The following is a 22,177-nucleotide window of genomic DNA, read 5'->3' as shown; positions in this document are numbered from 1 at the left end:
GAACTTCAGGTCTCTAATGAAGTCCAAGCAGTCCTCCAGTGTTTGACAGAGAGCTACAAGTGAAAAAAGAAAGTACAAAGAGGGTGAAAGAGATGGACCAAAGAACAAAACTGCAACGACACGATAGAGTCACATTCAAACTAGCCTCTAGTATCTCATCCAGATCACCACACCCTGAACCCACTGCTCCACCCCTCCCCTGCAGCTGAGCCACAAACCACACCACAACTACAAAGAGGCGAAGCTTGGACATCTCTGCTGGCACATCCTCCTTTGAGCCTTTGAACTCAAAAGTTAAAAGTTGCAATAAATATTCAACTAGTGTACAATTATAGAGGATGAACACATCCATAGAAATTGAAACTGTTTTTGTAGCTGGCTATGAAGACGTGGATTTCTGCTGGCTTTTAACATGACAGTCTGTGAGGGCTGACTTGAGTAGATGAACTGCAGTTTGGGGCATTTTCACCCCTGCTTGGCATTAGCTCAGTGTACATGTTGGTTTTTAAACAATCATTAGGGTTAGATCGAAATAATGTTTCTGACAAGGAATGGAAAATAATTTAACCATTGGTTTTAGACTGGCTACTTCACTGCATCTGAATCCAATTTAAAGAATAACTACATGTGGCTTGTTTCATATATTTACTGTTTAGATATCCAGATTTTGCACGCTGTGTTTTTTCTGATACAACACTTGAGTCTTCACCTGAGGTCGAAGTTTAAATCAGACTCCGTTTATAGAAGTGACCTTATGATGGGTCTCAGTGCTGCTGGGCCAAGTGTCTTCCTGTGGCTGCTGGTTTGAACCTCCAACCTGACTATCAGGATCCAGCAGAGCCAGAAAAGGTAAATCTCCAATGCTCTCAGGGCCATTAACACCAACCCTCCTTTGAACTCCTGGAATTGTTATGGTTGGTTTGGGTCACTTTGTCGCCTTGATGCTTCTGTTGAAAGAAGTTGAATAATAAGTCAGTCTGATGGCAGAAGAAGCAACAACATGTTTGTGTTTGTTTGTTTCTGATATACATTTTATTTGACGGCGAGAGAAATACGCAGTCACAGCCACAACCGACACAAAGGCAGTAACTACGACAGCCAGAAAGACCCTGGACCGACCTGCTGATATATAAAAAAGAAAAAAAATGAACAAGGTCACCACACAAAACATCTCACCCAAACAAAAACAATGCAGAGAAAATGTGGGTTGTTATCTCACTATTTCTTGGAGACATCTCACGAGGATCTGGAGTTTGGAAGTTTCTAGGATACACGGGACTCTCTGTCGTAGAGGTCTTAGCGTACTTTGGATCTAAAATATAGTCATGATCTGTTCACATGAAGGTTTGGAAATGAGTTGAAAACAAAAACGTACCAAAACAAATCTTCTCACCGACTACAAGTTCAACAACAGCAGCTTTCACTCTGCTCTGCAGCTTGGGGATGAAACATCTGTATCTGCCGTTGTCTTCCTCCGACACGTTCAGGATCTTCAGTGAAATGTTCCCGTGTTTCATGTCGTCCATGAACAGCTCCGTCCTCCTGAAGTACGTGGCCATCTTCATGTCGGGGACCTCCTGCCTGTCCCTGTACAGGTGAACGTACTCCACTCGGCTCAGCCGGTCCGACGGGTCGGGCTTCAGGTCGGGTTTGGACCACTCCACCGTCAGACCCTGGACATCGAACATGGGCTCCAGGTGACACGGCAGGATGACATCATCACCCGGAGCGGCGATGATTGGAAGATTTGAACCGATCACCAGAACCTCACCTGGAAATATGGAAAATTTAACGTCTTGAACTCCACAGACCCCTGTAGAGTTACACACTGACGATATAAACGCTAACAACAGTTGGCTCTGCCACTTTATACTGTAAAGTGAAAACTCTACAGTGATCCGGAGAAATCAAAAGAACCTCTAAGAAAAAGCACTTGGTAATAAAAAAAAAGAACTTTATTTTAACAGGAAGATGCCTCTGACAGAACCAGGCTCAGGGAGGTGCAGCCTCATAAAGAGCATAAAGATGTCTACTGAATTATGTTTAACTGTGTCATGGTCACCTTTTTGTTTTTACTGCTGAACAACTCATGTTAGCATCCTGACATTAGCGAGTCTCACCACTGGACTGCCTTCGTTAATGTGTGATTTTAACCTCAGCAAATAACCTGTTATTATAGGAGTCTGTGCAGTAAATACAGACACTCTGTGATGTTGCTCATTCATTTAACTCTTTTAAATAACAGCTGTCAACTGTGACTGAAGACACAGTGTCAGCTGTTAAATGACTGTGTAGAAAAGTAGTTTGCGGTTCCAGCCTCGTCAACTTTTATTTTAAACTGAAGACAGCTGCTGCCTCTGGGAGAAATATAAACTTCACACTTAAACTGTTGAGTCATGTGGAGCCTAAATGATGTGACACTGAAATATTGAAGAAAATAAGTCACACACATCTCTGAGACCAGCCAACAAACTGAACGAGTATCTCTGAGCAGTTACAGATTCATCTGAGATGAGACACGTGCACATTCATCTTAGTCAGTATTTTTTGAAGCTTTTAGCTCTGCTTGAATGTGTGAGGGAGTTTTCTTGGTTTCTTCAGATTCAATACTTGGAGTCCTTTATAATACATAAATGCACATGTTCTAAAGCTAAACTTTCTTTCTAAAAAGACAATTACTTACTTTTGTGCTTTTATGACTTTTGTATGTTTTAAATGTTGCTATTAAGTTGGAAAGAAGGTCTCTATCACAGATAGCTGTAAATTCCTTAGATATCAGGACACAAAGACACGACACATTTTCAGATGATCATCGGTTTTTAATCTTTGATTGTTTGAAGTTTATTGACATTAAACCTCCATAAAAGCACCAAACTTGACAGAAAAACTTTGCTCATCATGAATGCAGAAGTTACCTGTCATCACCTTCAGTGACGCCACAGTAAGAAGTAGTGGCTCTACTGAATCTGGCAATCTGGCCCAAACAGCTATTATGTTATGACATCTTTCTTAAAGTTATTTGTTGTGCAACGTTTAATTAAGATCATTATTTACCTTGAACAGGAGTCCTGACGATGAAAGCCGAGCACAGGATTAAAGTCCAGAGTGGAAAAGGGAAAAAAGAGTCCTCAAAGTGCGATTTGTAGACACACATGATGAGAGCAAGCTCAGACAGTCTGTGGCTGAGAGAAGCAAATCTTCTTCTTCTTCTTCTTCTGTACAGCTGCAGTCAGGTCTGCCTCCTACTAATAAACGATGCAGCCCCTCCTTACCGCTCATGTGAACATCCAGGCTGTGAATGGGGAGGTTTTAATCACAGTGTTCATGCCGTAAATCTTTTAGCTGTCACAGTCTGACTCTTCCTCATTTTATAACTCGAGTGGCTTTTAATTAGTCTCGTGTTTCTAAAACCGCGTGTTTAGTTGGGTTTGATTTTTCTTTGGGATTAAAAGAATCTTCAGCTTCTTACTGATTGAATAATTAGAAACCTTCAGATATATCAGTATAAAGGAATGTTCAGGGCCAGCTGTAGACACGATAACTGGCGCCTGATATCCGTCATGGCCACCTCGTAGCTCAGGGCCTGCAAAACAAGCTTCGCCCCACAAGATTTAACTGGATAGAAAGATGAACATTCTCATATAAAACTCTGTGAAGTGCCAGGAGGCTTACTCTCTTTTGGGAAGCCGACCACAGCTCCAGGCTAGATCCAAGCTAAATTTGAGGTTGAATTTATGAAAGTAAATTCTTACTGTTCCATTTGAACTAATATATGAGTCACATTATGACTGAGAGATGAGTGTAAAACACTGAGTTCATTATTTTCTCAGTTCAGTTCAGTTCAATGTTTTTTATATAGCACCAAATCACAACAACACTCGCCTGAAGGTGCTAAACATTATCAGCTAAAGATCTTAAAATAATGAGTCATGTGGAATAAAAACCCACGTGAAACAAGAAACTATTCTTCCCAGACTGTCTCGCCTAAGCATTTATCCTCCCTCGCACATTTTCTCATCCATTATTCTGTAATGTTGCCTAAAGTTTAGTAAAATTATAATGCATGGGAAAAACAGGAGTTGTGTCACTCTTGTGAGCAATCATATTTTACTGTAAGTCTTATTAGTAATATGAGTGTTTTCCCCATAGAGGCTGTGAGGGAAGCAGGGAGGGTCACAGATTGTCTTTAAACTGCATGCAAAGCGAGGAAAACTAGCTCGCCACAGAGCGAGAAACTGTACAGGACATGTAAATACCAAAAAACAAGGCTTCAGATGGTTCTGCTTCAAATGGTGTAAAAAAGCACGTGTGAGACCAATGATTTTAAAATAGATATTCACAGAGAATTGAATATGAGTACACACACACAGTCACTGTATTCATATAAAAAATAACTTTATTTAAATCCATCCGAGAATGAACTTTATATAAAATCTTCAAAACTGTGAACAGTCCCAGTATCCATCTGTACACAACAGAACAGATGCACAAAGACACACAACTTTAATCACAACATGTCTGCTCTACTCTTTTATAAGCGCTGATATTTTGTTGCATTTCCATGAGAAACAAGGAGAATGGGAGCTAGCTGTGTCGTTTACCAGAGGTAGATCAAATGTACATGATGAAATTATCACTGATAACTGCAACAAAAATTTAAATCAGAATCTGTTTGTATCTTTATTTTGTAACTTAAAATGAAAAAATATAGACACTTCTAGTTTTCCTTACATAAACCGGAGCTCTGTATCAGCTTAAGAAATGCATTGACTCTGTCGTAGAGATCTGCCCACCAGCCAATTTCAAGCTAAATTTGATAAATTAGTTTAAAAACATAAAGTCTCATGTGAAAATCAGTTACATGATGTCATCCAGGACAGCCTTTGTAAGTAAACACTTTCTCCACATCAGTGTCACGATAACCGACCTGTTTTGATTCAGACTTGCATTAAACTGATTTGGTAAACATGAAGAAACAAAAAGTCCTGAATGTGGTTTCCAAACTTTATGGTTACATCAAATCCTGTTGATGTTTTTACAATCTTCTGCATCTCCAAGATCCACACTGATAGAAAAATCTTTTTCCAACACACTGAGCTGGAAATGTCCAATAAAACTTTCTAAATAAAGCAGCAAATCGATTTCAGGGAGGACTTCCTCTTTTAATTTGTCCATCACTAGTAGCTTTTAGGAAGAATTACTTTGTCCTTAACTAGTAAGGTGTAAAACTTTAATAAGTTAGAATTTTAAGTCTTCAAGTTAATACAAATCCATAAAAATAAATATGATCTTCATCCTTCTACATCTTGAGCAGAGGAGGTTTTCTTCAGTCTTGCATTAAAGGGACTAGGAAGTCCTTAAATCCTTAAATGTTCTTTTTCTTTGAAAATGAGCTCGATAAATAAAATCCACTGCCTTTATGATGACCTCAGTGCTGCTTGGCCCGAGTGTCTGCCAGTGGCTGCTGGTTTAAATTTCCCACCTGACTGTGAAGATCCAGGAAAGATAAATCTCAAATGGTCTCGGCTCCATTAACACCAACGTTCGCAAGGCACCTGGAATAGTTATACTTGGCTTTGGGTCGTTTTGCCTTCTGAAAGCTTCTGTTGAAAGAAATTGAATAATGAGTCAGTCTAACAGGAAGCAACAACATGTTTGTGTTTTATTTGTTTCTTACTTACATTTAATTTCTGATGAAGGCAGCGAGAGAAACACGCAGAAAAAGCGACGACAACCAGAACCGACATGAAGGTGATGACAACGGCGACCACAGAGACCCTGGATCGACCTGCTGACGTAGACGAGAAATAAACAAGGTTACCACAAATGGACAAAAAAATGTCACCCAAACACAAGTGACAGAGAAAATTTGACTTCTCACCGTTTGCTGGAGTCGCGTCCTGAGGATCTGGAGTTTGGAAGTGCAATGGCGTCTCTGTCGTGGAGGTTTTAGCAAAATTTGGATCTAAAAAGACCATAAACACTAGAGTTATAATAAGCTGATAAAATGAGACTGAAAGTTTGGAAATGAGTTAAAATAATACACAAAGCATGATTCCAAGTCTGAAAGTTCAGTTTGGATTGAACAAATCTTCTCACCGACTACAAGTTCAACAACAGCAGCTTTCACTCTGCTCTGCAGCTTGGGGATGAAACATCTGTATCTGCCGTTGTCTTCCTCCGACACGTTCAGGATCTTCAGTGAAATGTTCCCGTGTTTCATGTCGTCCATGAACAGCTCCGTCCTCCTGAAGTACGAGGCCATCTTCATGTCGGGAACCTCCTGCCTGTCCCTGTACAGGTGAACGTACTCCACTCGGCTCAGCCGGTCCGACGGGTCGGGCTTCAGGTCGGGTTTGGACCACTCCACCGTCATACCCTGGACATTGAACGTGGGCTCCAGGTGACACGGCAGGATGACATCATCACCCGGAGCAGCAATGATTGGAAGATTTGACCCAATCACCAGAACCTCACCTGGAAATATTGAAAATTAAACCTCCCGAATTCCCACAGACCCCTGTAGAGTTACACCGTGAAGACCTGAAGATCATTAACAGCCCCATGAGTCTTTGTGCTGTTACCGCAGAAGTGTTTCTGGGACCAAATTAAATGAAACAACTACTCCTCAGTATATTTGGTAAAAAGAACTGTTTAATCCTTCAGTTTAAATGAAGTAGTGACATATCTGTGAAGGTTTTCAGCCATCCAGATTATCGTAGTCTCAAGCCCTTGTGTTAAAGGCTGCCAGAATTATTTTTCCCGTTTTATGTTCGTGCGGATGCTTTAACTCTTATTTGAAACACCTGGAACATCCTACTCACACTGTGGCACTTTGGCTCTTAATAAACCATGTTGGTAGGGTGGCTCAGCGACTCACAGGACCACCTCGAAGCTGAAATACCTGCGACTTCCTGTCAGTATTTAGACCTGGAGAAGACCTCTTCGAAGAACCAAAACCATTCCTACTGTCTTCAACTCAAGCGTTTATGTAAGGAACGTTTGGATTCGGGGAATAAACAAAGTCATGTTCTTTTTGTTATGTAACATGCAATTTTTTTTTTTTTTTAAATATGTGATTTTTTTTTTATAAAGAGAGAATGCTGATTTCTGTTGGACTGAAATATCTCATCGTCTTGGTTGGATTACCATCTAATATTTATGTCCCACCCCCAAGGATGAACTGTTGCCTGTAACTTTGTAATGAGATTAAATGTGTCAGGCTCAGCTTTGTGTCTTTAATAAAGAGAAACGCTTTGCTGCCTTTTAAACAGTAAATATTTTAATTTCATTAATGTATCACTGGATTATACTTGGATTGAGCTTTATTTAAATGTTCATTATGTCTGTGTAAGTTGTCAGTCATCCATGTTCACACATTGGACAGAGGACAGATGGTTTGAAAGAGGAGTAAAAGACGCCATCTATGTCCACTGTGAGCGACCATCTTTGAACAGAGGCGGGGGTTTACGACACCAACTCTCTGCCATCTATAATCCAGTTTTGAGATCCTCCCCAGACACCTTAACGCTCACTCACATCTTGCATCAGTCGATTTCAATGGATCACGTGATAGGATGAGGCAAGGTCTCACAGCGGTTTCACCCGAAACATCTGGTGATAATGACCCGCACTCTTTTTCACATCTTGGCTCATGTGATGAGGCACATGATAAATAGTGTGTCAACAACCCTCTTAAGGGAAAACTCCCACTATGGCTTAAAAAACCTGGGACTCCTGAGACAGCTTCATGAAACTTAAAGAAATCCAGTCTCTTTTCTTTCTAAGCGTAAGCTTTTTACTTTTTTTTTTTTTACATTTCTTTGTTGTTTTCTGGGTTTATTTTTCATTTATTTATTCCCCTTTTGAGCTCTTTTGGTATAAAATATAAGGTAAGATTTACATTTTGTATCTTAGCAATAAATGCTCAAAAACGTAAAAGATTTGAAGACTTTTGAGATTAGAATGAATTTTTATCCTTAGTAAAACTATTTTGTTTTTATAAATATATGAAATCCCTCCGTTTAATTCTACAGGGAGGGATAAACAACATATTCATTATACATTGCTTAGTTTTAAATCTGCTTTTTGCCTTTAGAGAAGGCTCTTCACGAGAATTCAAATTCTGATCAATAAAACAATATTTTCCTTTTTTAAGGTTACCTGCTTACATTAAGCAATCTCTAATTACTTAGTGTAAGTTCCCTTTTCACGGTGAGTATAAAAACTGTACAGATATACACTTCTGTAATAGCGGGCACAAACATTCATGGGACTGTGTCTAGATTTATAATTATGTATGATGCAGTTTCTGGTGTTTGTGTGGCAAAAACAATGCAACTATTAAGCTAAAGTGAAGCTATTAAGTGCTGAGGTTTAACCACTCGGTCCTGAAACTGTGCAGTGAAACACAGGACCAAACGTTGTCTCTTCACTGATAATATAAATACTGTCTTATTTTAAGTTGGATTCATTATAAAAATTGCTAAAGTAAGGGTGTATTGTCCATATATAAAACATTCAAAATAAACAGTGTGGTTTAGCTCGCCCTCCTTTCTTGATAGCATTTTTTGCAGGCACTGATCGTTACTTTTTAAATTCAGTGTAACAAATTTCAAAGTGTGGACATGTTACCGCGATGGCTGCTGAAGGTGACTCCTACACTTCTAGAAGACACTGTGTTCTATCAAGGGACATCAGATTAACTGGAAAAAGAAATCCACAACTTACTAAACTGTCCAATCAAACTGGAAAAGGTTTGAACAGAGTTTATAATGCAACCATAGACAAAAACATGAATCGTGAAAAGAAAAATATGAAAAAAAATTTGAATATTAATATTGTTTTTAAAAAATTAAGAATAATAGTTCAAACTCATTGAATTAGTTTTTTCAGGTAATATTTAATTTATCATATCAGGTTGTGAGTGCTGTTATCATGTAGAGTGACCAATATTACCTACAACAGTGATTCATTAGTTGTAACTCTGATAAAGTCAAAGTAATAATAGACAAGACAAAGTCATCAACCCCTTGTTTAGAAACTTAGAGCAAGGACACTTGAATGCTAAATTTCCATTGGGAATATCAAAATCATAATTGCCAAAAAATTAAATATGATTACAACATATACAACTTAATATCAATAAAATATGAAAAAAGAAACCACAATACAAATCAAACATTCCTTCTCTGCCAAGATGAACTACCTGATTATGTAAAACAAAGGAGGGCTCCATAAGAGGCTACAGGTTAATCGTTTTAAAACAACTAACTATTAATGTGAATCTTCTGCAACCCAGCCAAGCATTTGATCATCATACTGGATAATTATTCATTCATTCATTATTTTTTAATTTATTCATTTTAATCCTGTCATTATTTACTTGTTTAGCTTCATTCTCCACCTGATATCCACTGTGATGAGATTAAGCTGAGCTCAGGGCTATACAAGAATAATAAGTATCTAGACTTTGCTTCATTCGTTCGGTTTAAAGTGTAAATATTTATTGGTTGTTGTTTGGGATTACACGTTTTTTAAATTTGAAACATATATTATTAATGTATGTATTCCAGTCCACTTAAATTTTTTTAATTAATAATTTTTGTAAATTGATTCGATTTCATTTAACGTTAAAAATAGAAATATATATTTACACACACACACAGACTAGGTCACAGCACATTAGAGCCGCCCTGATTGGACGAAAATCACGTGATTCAGGTTTGAGCCTGAAACAAGATGGCGGCTCATTCCAAACTGTAAATTTCACAGCAACGACTGCGCGAAACGAGTCTCTGAAAACATTTCATGCGACAAACCGGATGTTTAGTTAATGTATACGTCATTATTTCAGATAACCAGATGTTGGTTTTCCCCGAATCGCCACAGTTATCGCGTCACCGGAAGTGTTGCTAAGCACGTGTGTAAACAGAACAAACATGGTTACTGTTTACATTGTGATAAACTCAGGGTTCTGCTTCGTGTGGCTTCAGTATCGGCCTTAAACCTTCACACACAGACATGACACTCACAGTTATAGACTGTTCGGTGGATCAAAATAAAATCACAAAAATAAACCGCTCGTTAGAGGAGAAGTTACCCGAGAATCATCACATTTAATATATTATTATGTAATGTCAAAGTAATTCGCTGAAAGCTGTCATCGCTTATAATACCACACGGCAAAGGAAAATTGATAATAGTTAATTTGGCTGATTTGATTCATAAAATGTTATTAAACTGCAGCTCAGAGTAACGTTTAAAATATCCGCTTACCCTGAACCAGAGTCCACACGCTGAAAGCCGAGCACAGGATAGAAGTCCACAGGAACGAAGAGTCCTCAAAGAACGAGTTGTACACAGACATGGTGGATAAAGTACACAGTCTGAATGAATGAATGAATGAATGAATGAATGAATGAATGAAGGCTCCTCTCGACTGTGTTTCTGCCTCCTGCTCCCGAATATTCTCTCTGACACATTTTCTCTCCGCCGGTTGCTCAAATACTCTCAGTGTGTTTTGGAAATATGGGCGGATCTAAACTCCACCCCTCTCTGTGTTGATTGGCTTAAAATGACATAGCCAATACGCTTTTCCGGGTTAACTGGTATGCTTGGTGTTTCCTTGGCAATATTTGTTTACAGTTCTAGATTTTTCTTTTCTTTTTTTAAATTGCCATTTGTCATGTGATTTTTGTTTTCAGAAAAACATCTTTGTCATGACAGATTGAATTGTTGTTAAATGTCACCTGACAACGAATGATTTTGTATATATTAAAACAGTAAAAAAAATAAATAAAGTACATGTATATATAAGTATATATCAAAAGGAGGGATGTCACAACAATGAATCACCGGTTTACAAAGAGATTACAAATGTCTTGTTGCATTTCTTGTTTGGTTTGCGTAACTAATACTAATACTATGTGGAGGTAGAAAACGCAAAGTGTTTCTACAGACAAAAGCAAAACAGTGAATTCAAACAAAATAAGAAATTGGGGAAAATTAACAAACAATTAAAACAACACATATTTTGTAGTAAATACCAAGTAAAGGCTTGAAAAAACGTTTTATCACACCATCCCTTTTTTGAGGGAAAGAAAACAAACAAACAAAAGAATCTGCTGGCTGTAAATTGCTAATGCTACCCAGTCATATAAGTGTTAAGGCCAATATGTGACCCGCCTCCCACTGTGACACAAACTTCAATACAAGAGCAGTGAATTTAGGCCAAATGTGTATTTTTATTAAAAAACTAACCACAGCCTGTCCAGCTTAATTCAGTTTTTATATAAATAAATACGTTTACATAAATATGTAACTGTTTTATGCACCGTACAAACAGTATAAATAGTTCCTGTTATTACTGTGCCCAACCGGCAGTATGTTCCCCAACCACCAGGGGGAGCTGGTGGAGCAGAGCTGAAAATGAACACTGTGGTCTTTGCATGTGAACTTCCCTCATGTGCAGCAGTTGCTGCCGGCTCTGTTCTCTGTGCAAGAGTCGTACTGCCCTTATTTTCACTGATGAGATGAGCCTGCAGCAGGTCTTGAGCTGATTTATCTTTGACCTGTAAACAGGTCAAAGATAAATCAGCTCACAGGAGCTACAGTATCCAGAGTCGTACGCAGTGAGGAGGTGAAATTATTAACAAGTCTGCTGTGAAGATCCTGTAAAGATAAATTTTAATGCTTCATGAAATATTATCATCAGCCTCTTAAGAAATACAGCAAGACTGTCATAGCTGGCTTTGGGTCCCTTCATCCTCTCGATGTTTCTGTTAAAAGAAGTTAAATAATGAGTCAGTCTGAGGGCACAAGAAGCAACAACATGTTTGTGTTTGGTTCTCACTTTTTGTTTCTGAACCAGGCGATGGGAAAAATATGCTGCAAAAGCAGCAACTGATATTAAGGCCATGAAAGCGACGTCCACAAAGACCCTGGAACGACCTACTGATGTAGAAATGAACAAGGTCAAAACAAACATACAGTTTAGAAAAAAAACTTCACAAAAATAGAAACAATGCAGAGAACAGTTGGAGTGTTTTCTCACCATTTCTCTGAGTCACATCTTGAGGATCAGGAGTTTGGAGGTTTCTAGGAAGCAGCAGCATGTCCATCGTCGTGGTTTCAGAGACATTTGGATCTAAAAGAGACACATAGTCAGCGTCTGTTTGTAAAATGAGGCTGAAACTTTGAAAATGGCTAAAAAAAAAAAACCAAACAAATCTTCTCACCGACTACAAGTTCAACAACAGCAGCTTTCACTCTGCTCTGCAGCTTGGGGATGAAACATCTGTATCTGCCGTTGTCTTCCTCCAACACGTTCAGGATCTTCAGTGAAATGTTCCCGTGTTTCATGTCGTCCATGAACAGCTCCGTCCTCCTGAAGTACGAGGCCATCTTCATGTCGGGGACCTCCTGCCTGTCCCTGTACAGGTGAACGTACTCCACTCGGCTCAGCCGGTCCGACGGGTCGGGCTTCAGGTCGGGTTTGGACCACTCCACCGTCAGACCCTGGACATCGAACATGGGCTCCAGGTGACACGGCAGGATGACATCATCACCTGGCGCGGCGATGATTGGAAGATTTGAACCAATCACCACAACCTCACCTGGAAACAGATGGAAAATTAAAAAGTTAACCCCTTTGAACTCCCACAGACCCTCATGACTAGAAATGTGTTTCTATAAAACATTTCTAGTCACACTGAACATTTTAGGTACAAGTCAGATTTTTGAGGCGCACACACACACACACACACACACACACACACACACACACAAACCTGATAATCTGTTTAAAGGAAATGCAGACGAGGCTCAGTTTACTAATGTTCACAACTCAGAGACGTTCAGCTGATTATCAGATGAGACAAAGAAAAGCAAAAGGCACTGAAAGCAACGACATGGAGTATTTTGTGCTAATTAATCAGATTCAGATTTCTGATTGAGTCATCATGACTTCTTTTCATTGCTTCGTGTCACAGTGACAGTCTTTGAACTACCCAGAGTTTAAGAAGATCATGAGATGAAGCTGCAGCATGTTGATAACTGGATCAGCAGGACGTGGTCTTACAGCAAACCAACAAAACAGCAGAAGATCTGCCTTCTGTCAGTTTTTCACAATGACTCATAATGTGGAGGATGTGTTTCTGTAACTATATAACGAACCCTACATACACGTGCTGCTCAGCAATAATTGCTTGTGATCTGCAGACACATGAAGTCTAGAAACTAGACTCAGCTGCTTATTTCCAAGATGGATCCACATATTTGGTCTGACTCAGATTTTGACACCGGACGCCTTTCCTGCAGACACATCAGTTAAAACTGTATGGATGGATGAGATTAGAGAGCAGAAGTTCCTGTGAGTCACTCACACATGGCATTGCTAGCTGCTGAATCATGACCAGAGTATCTGATTAGTTTGGTTAGTCTTATAAGATGAGTTATTAAAGTCAAAGCTCCTCGTTTGATTTATTATCAAATCAGCTTGAACCAGACTGTAGAGCATGTTTCACTTACAGTCAGAGCTCTCTTACTTTAGTACACTAAAGCTGTGTTGTTCTACTTCATGCTAGGCTCAGTGACTCTGCCTCAGATAACCTGTAACAGAGCAGTGATTAAAAAAAAAAACAATAACTGAGTGTTAATAAAACCTTCAGTGCTCCACCCAAACCTTTAAACCCAACTCTAATCATCTGTTTTTACTCCACCCTTCACATCCTCCTCATACACCCTCTAAATGAAGTCGTTTCCACTCAGTGATGATAGAACACCAGCTCAGTACAATACAGACTTCATCCTGTGTGTTAGTCAGAAACAAAAAACGCTCTATTATATTTTTTAAACATAATTTTGTTTTTTGTTTAAATTCTGCTGCATTAACAGAAGCAGCAGTCTGACAAGTTCACACTCACACAGTCCACCTGCTATATTAACGGGGGAAGCCGCAAATCACAGGGGCGAACCTGAATCATCTCGTTTAAACTTCTTTCCGTGTCAGTAAGTCACTGATAACTGTCTTTGCTCACAGCGACACAGAGAGGAAACCACAGCTGTGAGCTGACAGTAACGTTTACCTCGAACTGGAGTCCACACGCTGAAAGCCGAGCACAGGATAAAAGTCCACAGCGAGGCAGAGAGCGGGCTGCACACAGACATCGCAGAGAGCACGGACTGAGTCAGTCAGGTCTGTGTTTCTGCCTCCTGCTCAGTCAAAGCGAGACTGGCTTTAAATTCCCGCATCACTCGTCTGTGATTGGTTGAATACAGCAACAGCTGACTTGCTCCGCTGCTGAACATATTTCTGTCCTTCACAGTGTTTGCGCGATTTAACAGGTGGTCAGGCTAACTGGTGATATTCGTTTATATATGAATGAATAAATAAATAAATCTTACAATTCATCGTGTCTATCAGTAAACTCACTGCGCTCATGATCGCAGATAAACATGTTTTTGACTCTAGCAATTTAATGCCAGAATTTTTAAATCAGGAACTCCAAACGTGAAACATCCAGAAACATCTGGAAACACCTGGAGCCTTGACCCGTTAACGTTCGTTATCAAACAACATGATCACCAGATCAGTTGTTCTTTGTTGTTAACAATAATTACTCATTGCTATAGAAAAGCTCGGACCACGGAAATATTAGAAAAAAACATGATCTATAACAAACAATAATATTTAACTGTAACTTGATGAAGGGGAAAAAATAAAGTTTCCAAAGTCTTCAAAAACTCCCATAAATCCCCGCGGTTAACCCCGTGATTATTTTTAGATTCAGCTGGCAGATAAAACAGGTGTTTGTCACAAGCTGCATGACTTTGACGACTCAGAACATTGATGCTAACTCATGCTGCAGGAGAAGATAAAGCGAACAAAATAAAACCATAAAACTAAAATACTGCTGTGCCTCTTATGATACTGAAAGACAAAATACTGCTGTATTTGCTTTGGTCATCTGTTTGTCTGCCATGATTGTTCTCTCAGCGCTCTGACCCCTCTGAAAATACTGTGTTGATTATATTTTATTTATTTATTTTTACTATGATTTAATCTTTAATCTCACTGTCTTTGGATTCATTTTGAATCAGCTGAAAGTCCCTCTGAACGTCTCCGCTGATGTGTTGATCCTTCTTCTGTGAAATGATTTAAATCATCTGAATATGCGATGTGTTTCACTGCTCTATGGTTAGCTAAAAAAAACTTTAACAGATCCTGATATGAAGTCAGAACTCAGCATTTCTTTTTATCGGTGTAACGTTGTGAGTGTGCAGACAGGCTCTGGATTTACCCACACCTACGTGTCTAGACACAAGCAAATTTGAAGGGATGTTATTTGTAAGTCACTGATTCTTAAAGTAAAAGTTACTTTTTTACTTCTATTTTTTTATTATTATTTTTTACTTTAAGACTGTTTTGGTGGAGGAATTAACAACAACTCCCATGATGCATTGCATCAACGTATCCATCTGAGACCCTGTGTGGGTCTACTATGTGAACACTTAACACGGGTTCACGAACAAATCAGCTAAGTTCAAGATGTCACTGCGGATCGTCTGTAGCCTGAATAACGATCATTAACTCTCAACTCTTCATGGTCTTCATGATGGTGACGATGAAGAGTTCTGAGCAACGCTGTGTGATCCTCGAACTTTTGGTATCGACTCAATACTGATTAACTACAGTATTGCCAACACCAGTACCAATACTTTCAAATTATAAAGTCAGCTTCCTCAAAGTTGAAAAACGGACTCAAGGCATTCTTGTCTTTTACTGCATTTAATGGACACAAGTGGCACCAACCATGCCATTTGAACTGTGCAAACAACATAAAGTGATCAGTTTTCACAATAAGTTGCTATCATAGAGAATAAACAATAAAGCATATTATTCAACAACATAAAAAACATTCACAATTTGACCTTTACAATGACCAACATAAACTTGACAGTTCTGTCACAAACAAACATCTAATTTTTCTACTAACATATAAAACACAAATTGCAAACCTCATTGGCCGCATGAACTTGAAGGGGTTAATGAAAACACATCTCGCAGTGCACACTCTTTCCCCATAGCCGGGAAACTTCTTTGCATGCGTCTACATAGCTCTACCACCAACTGAGAAAGGAAAGCATGCTGCTCTCTACCGAGTGTGACGTGTAAATGAAAATATTGTCAACCTCAAACAACAGACTGAACATTGGTTCCACCCTGGAAACATTCTGTAAAACCTTTAAATGTCTGTTGTTAAACCAAAAATGTATACATTAAATATGATTTATTAAAAAGAAAGTACTTTAATGTATTTATTGTAACTTACACCCATGAAATTACCATAAACTGCATAACTGCTGCTGACGGCAGTCACAAGGGGAGAGCAGTGTGTCATCATCTATGTGCCAACAACACCAACACGAGGATATCATATCGTGCGTCTGAGATGAACCATCAGAAGTTCTGAACACATTTTAATGATCACTAAATCACTGTGACTTGTACTTTCTGTATAAATATGCTTTTTTTTCTGAGTGTAGTCTTTTGGTTGTTTTCTTCAACCGTCTCCCTGTGTGTGTATTTGTGTCCATGCTCCCAGATGTTTTGGGTTGCCAGATCGTGATCCTGCAAGTGTTCCTGCGCTGGAGGAAGCCACACCTGCCACTCGTCATCAGCGCCTTATTTAAGAGTGTGGCTGAGCTCCAGTCGGTGCCGATTCTTCCTTCTGACTTGTCAGTACAGCCGTGGTCTGCTATTTTAGAAATCCCTCGCTAAAGTAAGGATCGTCTAGTCATCAATGTGTTTTGTCTTCACTAGGTATTGGTAGGAGTTTGCTGTTTTCACTATGCACTTTTTATAGACACTTGCACTGTGTGGATCAGGGAGGAAGCGCCACGCCACCCCAGTGCCTGGAACTTGTAAATAGTGATTCATTGTGCACTTTATAAACAAATTCACTGTTCACCACAAGAGTCCTGCATTTGGGTCCTACTTCTCGCCTGCAACTCCATCGTCTGCCACCACAGTCTCTGACAAATTCAGTGACATACAGGACTGAGGACTCGAGTCTGCACCTGTGTTAAGTGGAACAAAACAAAAACAGTCCTGGAGATGGCTATAAGAGTTATTATAGTTTTGCATTTTCTGACAATTTTTAGATTTTATTTTAGTTAACTAAAATGTCACTCTTTGTTTTTTTATATGTAGTTTTAGTTTTTATTTTAGAGGCTTAAGACTGTTTTTGTATGAGGCCCAGAAAGCTAGTTTATGAGGAGCAAGACGAGGACTACCAGACCTGGCAAATTAAATCCAGGTAGCTCCTCACGTGCATGTTTCCCATCAAACTGTCAGAAACATGAGACTAATGAAAACTTTAATACATGACATTAATTGAGACATAAAGGAGTAAGAGTGTGTGTATGTGTGTAAAGCAGTAAGAGATGACTGCATCAGACTGAGCTAAGAATAATAAAACTCTGTAGAGCATTTTAATATCTGTGAAACACAAAATAATTCACAAAAATACAAACTTTCATCTAATCAAACAGTTTGAAAACTTCACAAAATGCAAACAGGAAACAACACACAGAAATGATAAATAAATAAATAAATATATATGAGGCACGGAATAATTTATTTATAACACACTTTAAAAACAAAGTTTACAAAGAGCAGGAAGAAGGTGATTTTAAACATTAAAGACAAATAAAAGAAACACACTAAAGTTCATAAAAAATAAGTAGAACAAATGTCAAGACAAACATTTAAAAATCAAAGACACCATCTCTCTATCTATGGTCAAGTGCATGCTTCACATCAGCGAGGTTAACTGTGAATTTCTATACCAAATAAAAGCTTTTTTAAGTTGACCCCAGAGAAAGATGGTAAGCTGCCCAGTTAGTCAGAAATATACTATAGTGTAAAATTAAATAATCAGCTCAAGTTTTATATAGTCAGTTATTTACAAATAAATACCTGTTATTCATCCATGACTCCTACATAATGTTTGTGCAATCAAAGTAAACATCTGTCAGATTATTATCACATATTTACTACTTTGCAAACTTCATAAAGTACAAACAAACAAAGAAAACAAAACGAATACGTACAAAATAGAAAACTTTTTTTTTAAGTAAATACTTTCCTCGGCAGAGCTTCGTGCTCTCAGACTTCTTGCTATTTATGATGATAATAACTTACATGTAACGTCTTTCATTTATTTACTGTGTAGCATTCACTCTGTGTTTTATCTGATAGTTGTTAAAGACTTTTGTAAAAGTGACCTTATGATGATCTCAGTGCTGCTGGACTGAAGTGTCTCCCTGTGGCTGCTTGTTTGAATCCCCAACCAAATTGTCAGGATCCAGAAAAGATAAACCAACGCTCTCCACTCCATTAACACCAACAATCCTTTGTGCAAAGCACTAGTAATTGTTATGACTTTGGATCCCCTGGTCCCCCGAATGCTTCTATTAAAAGAAGTTTAATAATGAGTCAGTCTGACGGCACAAGAAGCAAAAACATGTTTGTGTTTGTTTCTGACGTACATTTTGTGTGATGGCGAGAGAAATAAGCAGCAAGTGCAGCGACTACAAGTAAAGAAACAGTGATGATGATGGAGATCAGCACAGCGACCCTGGACCGACCTGCTTAGGTGAAAAAAGGTCACCACAAATGGACCAAAAACGTCACCAAAACAGAAATGATGCAGAGATAAATCTGGATTTTTTTTTCTCACTGTTTCTCTGAGTCGTGTCCTCAGGATCTGGAGTTTGGACGTTTCTGGGATGCAGTGGTGTCTCTGTCAATGAGATTTTCCCGTAGTTTGGGTCTAAAAGACACAAAAAAACATAAGAGTCATAAATTGTTAATAAAAATTTGAGTTTGGAACCACAAACATCGCCAAAACAAATCTTCTCACCGACTACAAGTTCAACAACAGCAGCTTTCACTCTGCTGCGCAGCTTGGGGATGAAACATCTGTATCTGCCGTTGTCTTCCTCCGACACGTTCAGGATCTTCAGTGAAATGTTCCCGTGTTTCATGTCGTCCATGAACAGCTCCGTCCTCCTGAAGTACGAGGCCATCTTCATGTCGGGGACCTCCTGCCTGTCCCTGTACAGGTGAACGTACTCCACTCGGCTCAGACGGTCCGACGGGTCGGGCTTCAGGTCGGGTTTGGACCACTCCACCGTCAGACCCTGGACATCGAACATGGGCGCCAGGTGACACGGCAGGATGACATCATCACCCGGAGCAGCGATGATTGGAAGATTTGAACCAATCACCACAACCTCACCTGGAAACAGATGGAAAATTAATTCTCCTGAACTCCTGCAGAACTTCCACAGATCTTCAGTGTATAACTCTGTAAAGTGACACACACACAAACACTTGAAGATCTTGAACAGCCAAATGAGTGTTTCTGCTGTTATTCCAGAAATGTTTCTTACTGAGATCAAATTATTTAAAGAAAGAAGTCCTCCTCAGTCTACTGGTATTTGTTTATTCAATGTAATTTAAGTGAATTAAGTTCTACAGTGTGGAGACGTTACCAAGTTGGCTGCTGAAGACTTCTGGACTTCTAGAAAGACTTCCTGTACCATCACGGGACGTCGGAATAACTGGAAAAAGAAATTCACAACTTCAGAAGAGATCATGAGAAGATAGAGAAGATTTTATTATACAAGCAGCTGACATCATACACAAAAACATGAAGCCTGAACATGAATATATTTAAAAACAAACAAACAAAAACATATAAACATATGGAAATTAATTAATATAATCTTTTTTTTGCCTTATATTCGGTAATGTTTTATTAAATTGTGATGTTTAATGCTTTCTATATAGATTAGTTAGAAATATTCACAAAATAATTCCTTGACCCTGATAACAGGTCAGATAAAATAATAATAATAATAATAATAATAATAATAATAATAAAGAAACCATACACAAAAGTCCCTATATAATTGAATTTCTTTTATGTCTAGTCACCAGTGATTAACTAACTGGATGTGTGGTGGGGGTTTTCCCAGAAATGACTCAATGATGGAATTAAATCAAGACTGAAAAGAGCAGAGTCATGATTACCAAACAATAAATGAGCTTATGACATGTGTAAATTTACAACTCAGTAGAATATTCTTAGAAAGATCAAATGTGTGTACCACACAAATTAAGCACCCCTTCCCTTCCAAGGTGAACATATCTGTTCAGAACAAAGCAGGAGATCCATAAAAAGGTACAAGTTAATCTAGATTTTCTTCTATGTTCTTATTTTGTACGGTAGGTTCAGGGAGTTTACCTCATAAAACAGTGGAGTAGGACAGTAACTTAAAATCTAACGCAGAATGGAAACTTTAAACTGAAAGCCTGACTAAAAATATTTACAAGAATAAGTGAAACATATGTAAAATCAAGACTTTCACGTGACTGAATTTAATTGGACAAATCAGTCACGTGATCAGGCCTTACAACTGCGCCGAAATGGCGGCTCATTTCAAACTTTGAAAAAGTTTGAAATGTGTCATTACGTGATATCAGAGATTATATTTAATGTTTTCTAGCGAGTTTCCACACCGGACATGTTACCTTATTTCGTTCTTGTTGCTAGGCAGCAATGTGGCGCACGCGTTTTGTTTACGCTGTGAGAAACAGGTGTGGCGCGTCTGACGTAAATAGGCGTGTCGAACCTTTACACATCTTTAGAATGCTTAGTGGATCATCGCCTTTATCCGACCTACATAACACTCTTATCAACGCTCAAATGGGAAGAAACCGCTTCATACAGGGCAGAACCTGCCTGATAATCACCACAATTTAACATTATTTTACGTCTCAAAAGTAATTAACTGATGTCATTACTCACAGTGACACAACAAAGTTGAACTGCTAAAAGGGAACTCGGCTTGTTTATTTCTTGAAAATGTGAATGAAATGTAGCCGTGAGTTTACCTTGAACGGGAGTCCAGACGAGCAAAGCTGAGCACAGGATGAAAGTCCACAGTGAGGATGAGTCTCCACCCAGCGAGCTGTACACAGACATGGCTCGTATATTCTTTGAATGAATAACCCGAATCATCGTGGACCGTTCAAGTAGGCTACTTCTTTAGCCCCGCCCATCTCTCTCTCTCTCTTTTCCTTAGTCATTTGACTAGAAACATCTGGAAACACCTGGAGAAAACACGACCAGCCAACACAGTCATGAGCTGGAACACCCTTTCACCCAGTTATGTAGGTCTTACTAAATAAAAGTCCATCACTGAGCTATAAACAAGTGTTGTTCTCCATCACTTTGAACTGCAGACATATTTACACAATAAATATACCCCCTGCCTATGGAAGGAGGCCATACCTAGAGAGAAACCTTTAAATTTCCTTTAACGCTTTGATCTGTATCGGATGCTGTAAAAAAAACTGAACATATTTAAACACAAAACAGTCTTGGTGTTTGGGGATGATTTGTTTCAGTCTAGTTAGCAATGATCAGGGGGGATTTTAACCCTTTAATTTGTCCATCGGAGACGCTTTAAGGTCTCACTGAAGATTTAAGTTCTCTTTAAATACTCAGGTATAACATTTAAATAAGTTCACACAGTGAGACTAAATAAATGTTAAAAGTCCGCTTGTTCACTGTAGCTGTTTTATACTATGTTACCCATGATGCACCTCGGTATCTGTACTTCCGGTTGGGAACGTGTTCAGCGCAGTTCAGGACAGATGAGAGGTGTGTCGGAGGAGTAACGTATTTACTTGCATTCCTGTGTGAGTTAATATTGTGTGCGTGCTTACCATATGACCACACACACACCCATATACACACTCACACCCCCTTTACCTGCATGTGAATACTGTAATGCCTCCCTACCAACGCTGTACATCCTGTTGGTGTCATCTGCCACCTCCTTAGTAAAGTTATTTGAACTACATCACTGTGGAGTACCATTCCTTCTGACCGAGGACGACTCAGTTGAAGCGTGATCGGCAATCAGTGCAAACATACATTACAATAAATATTCATTAAACATGCTGAGGAGTGTTTCTTCTCCAGGCTGAACTTCACAGTTTTGTATTGAAGGAGGAAATCCATCAGTTTCACTGCTTGATGTTTCCAAGCAGATCCTCTAGAGTCTGACAGCAGCAACTCTGACTGAAGACGTCTGT

At 38.9% G+C, this 22,177-nt stretch overlaps 4 protein-coding genes across 5 annotated transcripts; all 4 read right to left on the bottom strand.

Moving 5' to 3' along the window:
- Nucleotides 1–925: 925 nt before the first annotated feature.
- LOC146635570 (myelin-oligodendrocyte glycoprotein-like) lies at nucleotides 926–3,154 on the bottom strand. The gene is made up of 4 exons (XM_085350182.1): nucleotides 3,055–3,154; nucleotides 1,394–1,771; nucleotides 1,220–1,312; nucleotides 926–1,122 (listed from the first exon to the last, which is right to left on the bottom strand). Exons 1-4 carry the CDS (start codon nucleotides 3,152–3,154, stop codon nucleotides 926–928), a joined length of 768 nt encoding a protein of 255 aa, XP_085206308.1.
- Nucleotides 3,155–4,674: 1,520 nt separating this feature from the next.
- Nucleotides 4,675–10,490, bottom strand: LOC146635569 (myelin-oligodendrocyte glycoprotein-like). 2 transcript variants are annotated; one of them, XM_085347471.1, is made up of 5 exons: nucleotides 10,279–10,490; nucleotides 6,100–6,477; nucleotides 5,882–5,965; nucleotides 5,682–5,791; nucleotides 4,675–5,603 (listed from the first exon to the last, which is right to left on the bottom strand). In XM_085347471.1, exons 1-5 carry the CDS (start codon nucleotides 10,367–10,369, stop codon nucleotides 5,565–5,567), a joined length of 702 nt encoding a protein of 233 aa, XP_085203597.1. In that variant the 5' UTR covers nucleotides 10,370–10,490; the 3' UTR covers nucleotides 4,675–5,564. The 2 variants fall into 2 exon arrangements, with proteins under 2 accessions (XP_085203597.1, XP_085203604.1); XM_085347478.1 differs by having other exon boundaries at nucleotides 4,676–5,603; nucleotides 5,682–5,788.
- Nucleotides 10,491–11,650: 1,160 nt separating this feature from the next.
- Nucleotides 11,651–14,169, bottom strand: LOC146635568 (butyrophilin subfamily 2 member A2-like). The gene is made up of 4 exons (XM_085347327.1): nucleotides 14,088–14,169; nucleotides 12,240–12,617; nucleotides 12,056–12,148; nucleotides 11,651–11,955 (listed from the first exon to the last, which is right to left on the bottom strand). The coding sequence occupies exons 1-4, from the start codon at nucleotides 14,167–14,169 to the stop codon at nucleotides 11,651–11,653; spliced, it is 858 nt and encodes a 285-aa protein (XP_085203453.1).
- Nucleotides 14,170–16,996: 2,827 nt separating this feature from the next.
- LOC146635567 (myelin-oligodendrocyte glycoprotein-like) lies at nucleotides 16,997–21,059 on the bottom strand. Its single transcript, XM_085350181.1, has 5 exons — nucleotides 20,969–21,059; nucleotides 18,930–19,307; nucleotides 18,747–18,839; nucleotides 18,556–18,657; nucleotides 16,997–17,082 (listed from the first exon to the last, which is right to left on the bottom strand). The coding sequence occupies exons 1-5, from the start codon at nucleotides 21,057–21,059 to the stop codon at nucleotides 16,997–16,999; spliced, it is 750 nt and encodes a 249-aa protein (XP_085206307.1).
- Nucleotides 21,060–22,177: the final 1,118 nt, after the last annotated feature.

This window comes from Diplotaxodon limnothrissa, linkage group LG3, assembly GCF_057381915.1.
Source record: "Diplotaxodon limnothrissa isolate DT_005_m linkage group LG3, D_limnothrissa_male_GT1.1, whole genome shotgun sequence".
NCBI lineage: Eukaryota > Metazoa > Chordata > Actinopteri > Cichliformes > Cichlidae > Diplotaxodon > Diplotaxodon limnothrissa.
This window is presented reverse-complemented; position numbering and strand designations above follow the sequence as displayed.

Coding starts and splice junctions, on each gene's coding strand:
- LOC146635568 (XM_085347327.1), bottom strand. CDS start 14,169: ATGTCTGTGTGCAGCCCGCTCTCTGCCTCGCTGTGGACTTTTATCCTG. Junction 12,618..14,087: donor CGTGTGGACTCCAGTTCGAG/GTAAACGTTACT, acceptor ATCTGTTTCCAG/GTGAGGTTGTGGTGATTGGT. Junction 12,149..12,239: donor TGTTGTTGAACTTGTAGTCG/GTGAGAAGATTT, acceptor TGTCTCTTTTAG/ATCCAAATGTCTCTGAAACC.
- LOC146635570 (XM_085350182.1), bottom strand. CDS start 3,154: ATGTGTGTCTACAAATCGCACTTTGAGGACTCTTTTTTCCCTTTTCCA. Junction 1,313..1,393: donor TGTTGTTGAACTTGTAGTCG/GTGAGAAGATTT, acceptor ACTATATTTTAG/ATCCAAAGTACGCTAAGACC. Junction 1,123..1,219: donor TGAGATGTCTCCAAGAAATA/GTGAGATAACAA, acceptor TTTATATATCAG/CAGGTCGGTCCAGGGTCTTT.
- LOC146635567 (XM_085350181.1), bottom strand. CDS start 21,059: ATGTCTGTGTACAGCTCGCTGGGTGGAGACTCATCCTCACTGTGGACT. Junction 18,658..18,746: donor GGACACGACTCAGAGAAACA/GTGAGAAAAAAA, acceptor TTTTCACCTAAG/CAGGTCGGTCCAGGGTCGCT. Junction 17,083..18,555: donor CTCTCGCCATCACACAAAAT/GTACGTCAGAAA, acceptor CACTTAACACAG/GTGCAGACTCGAGTCCTCAG.
- LOC146635569 (XM_085347471.1), bottom strand. CDS start 10,369: ATGTCTGTGTACAACTCGTTCTTTGAGGACTCTTCGTTCCTGTGGACT. Junction 5,966..6,099: donor TGTTGTTGAACTTGTAGTCG/GTGAGAAGATTT, acceptor TGGTCTTTTTAG/ATCCAAATTTTGCTAAAACC. Junction 5,604..5,681: donor GCCTTCATCAGAAATTAAAT/GTAAGTAAGAAA, acceptor TTCTTTCAACAG/AAGCTTTCAGAAGGCAAAAC.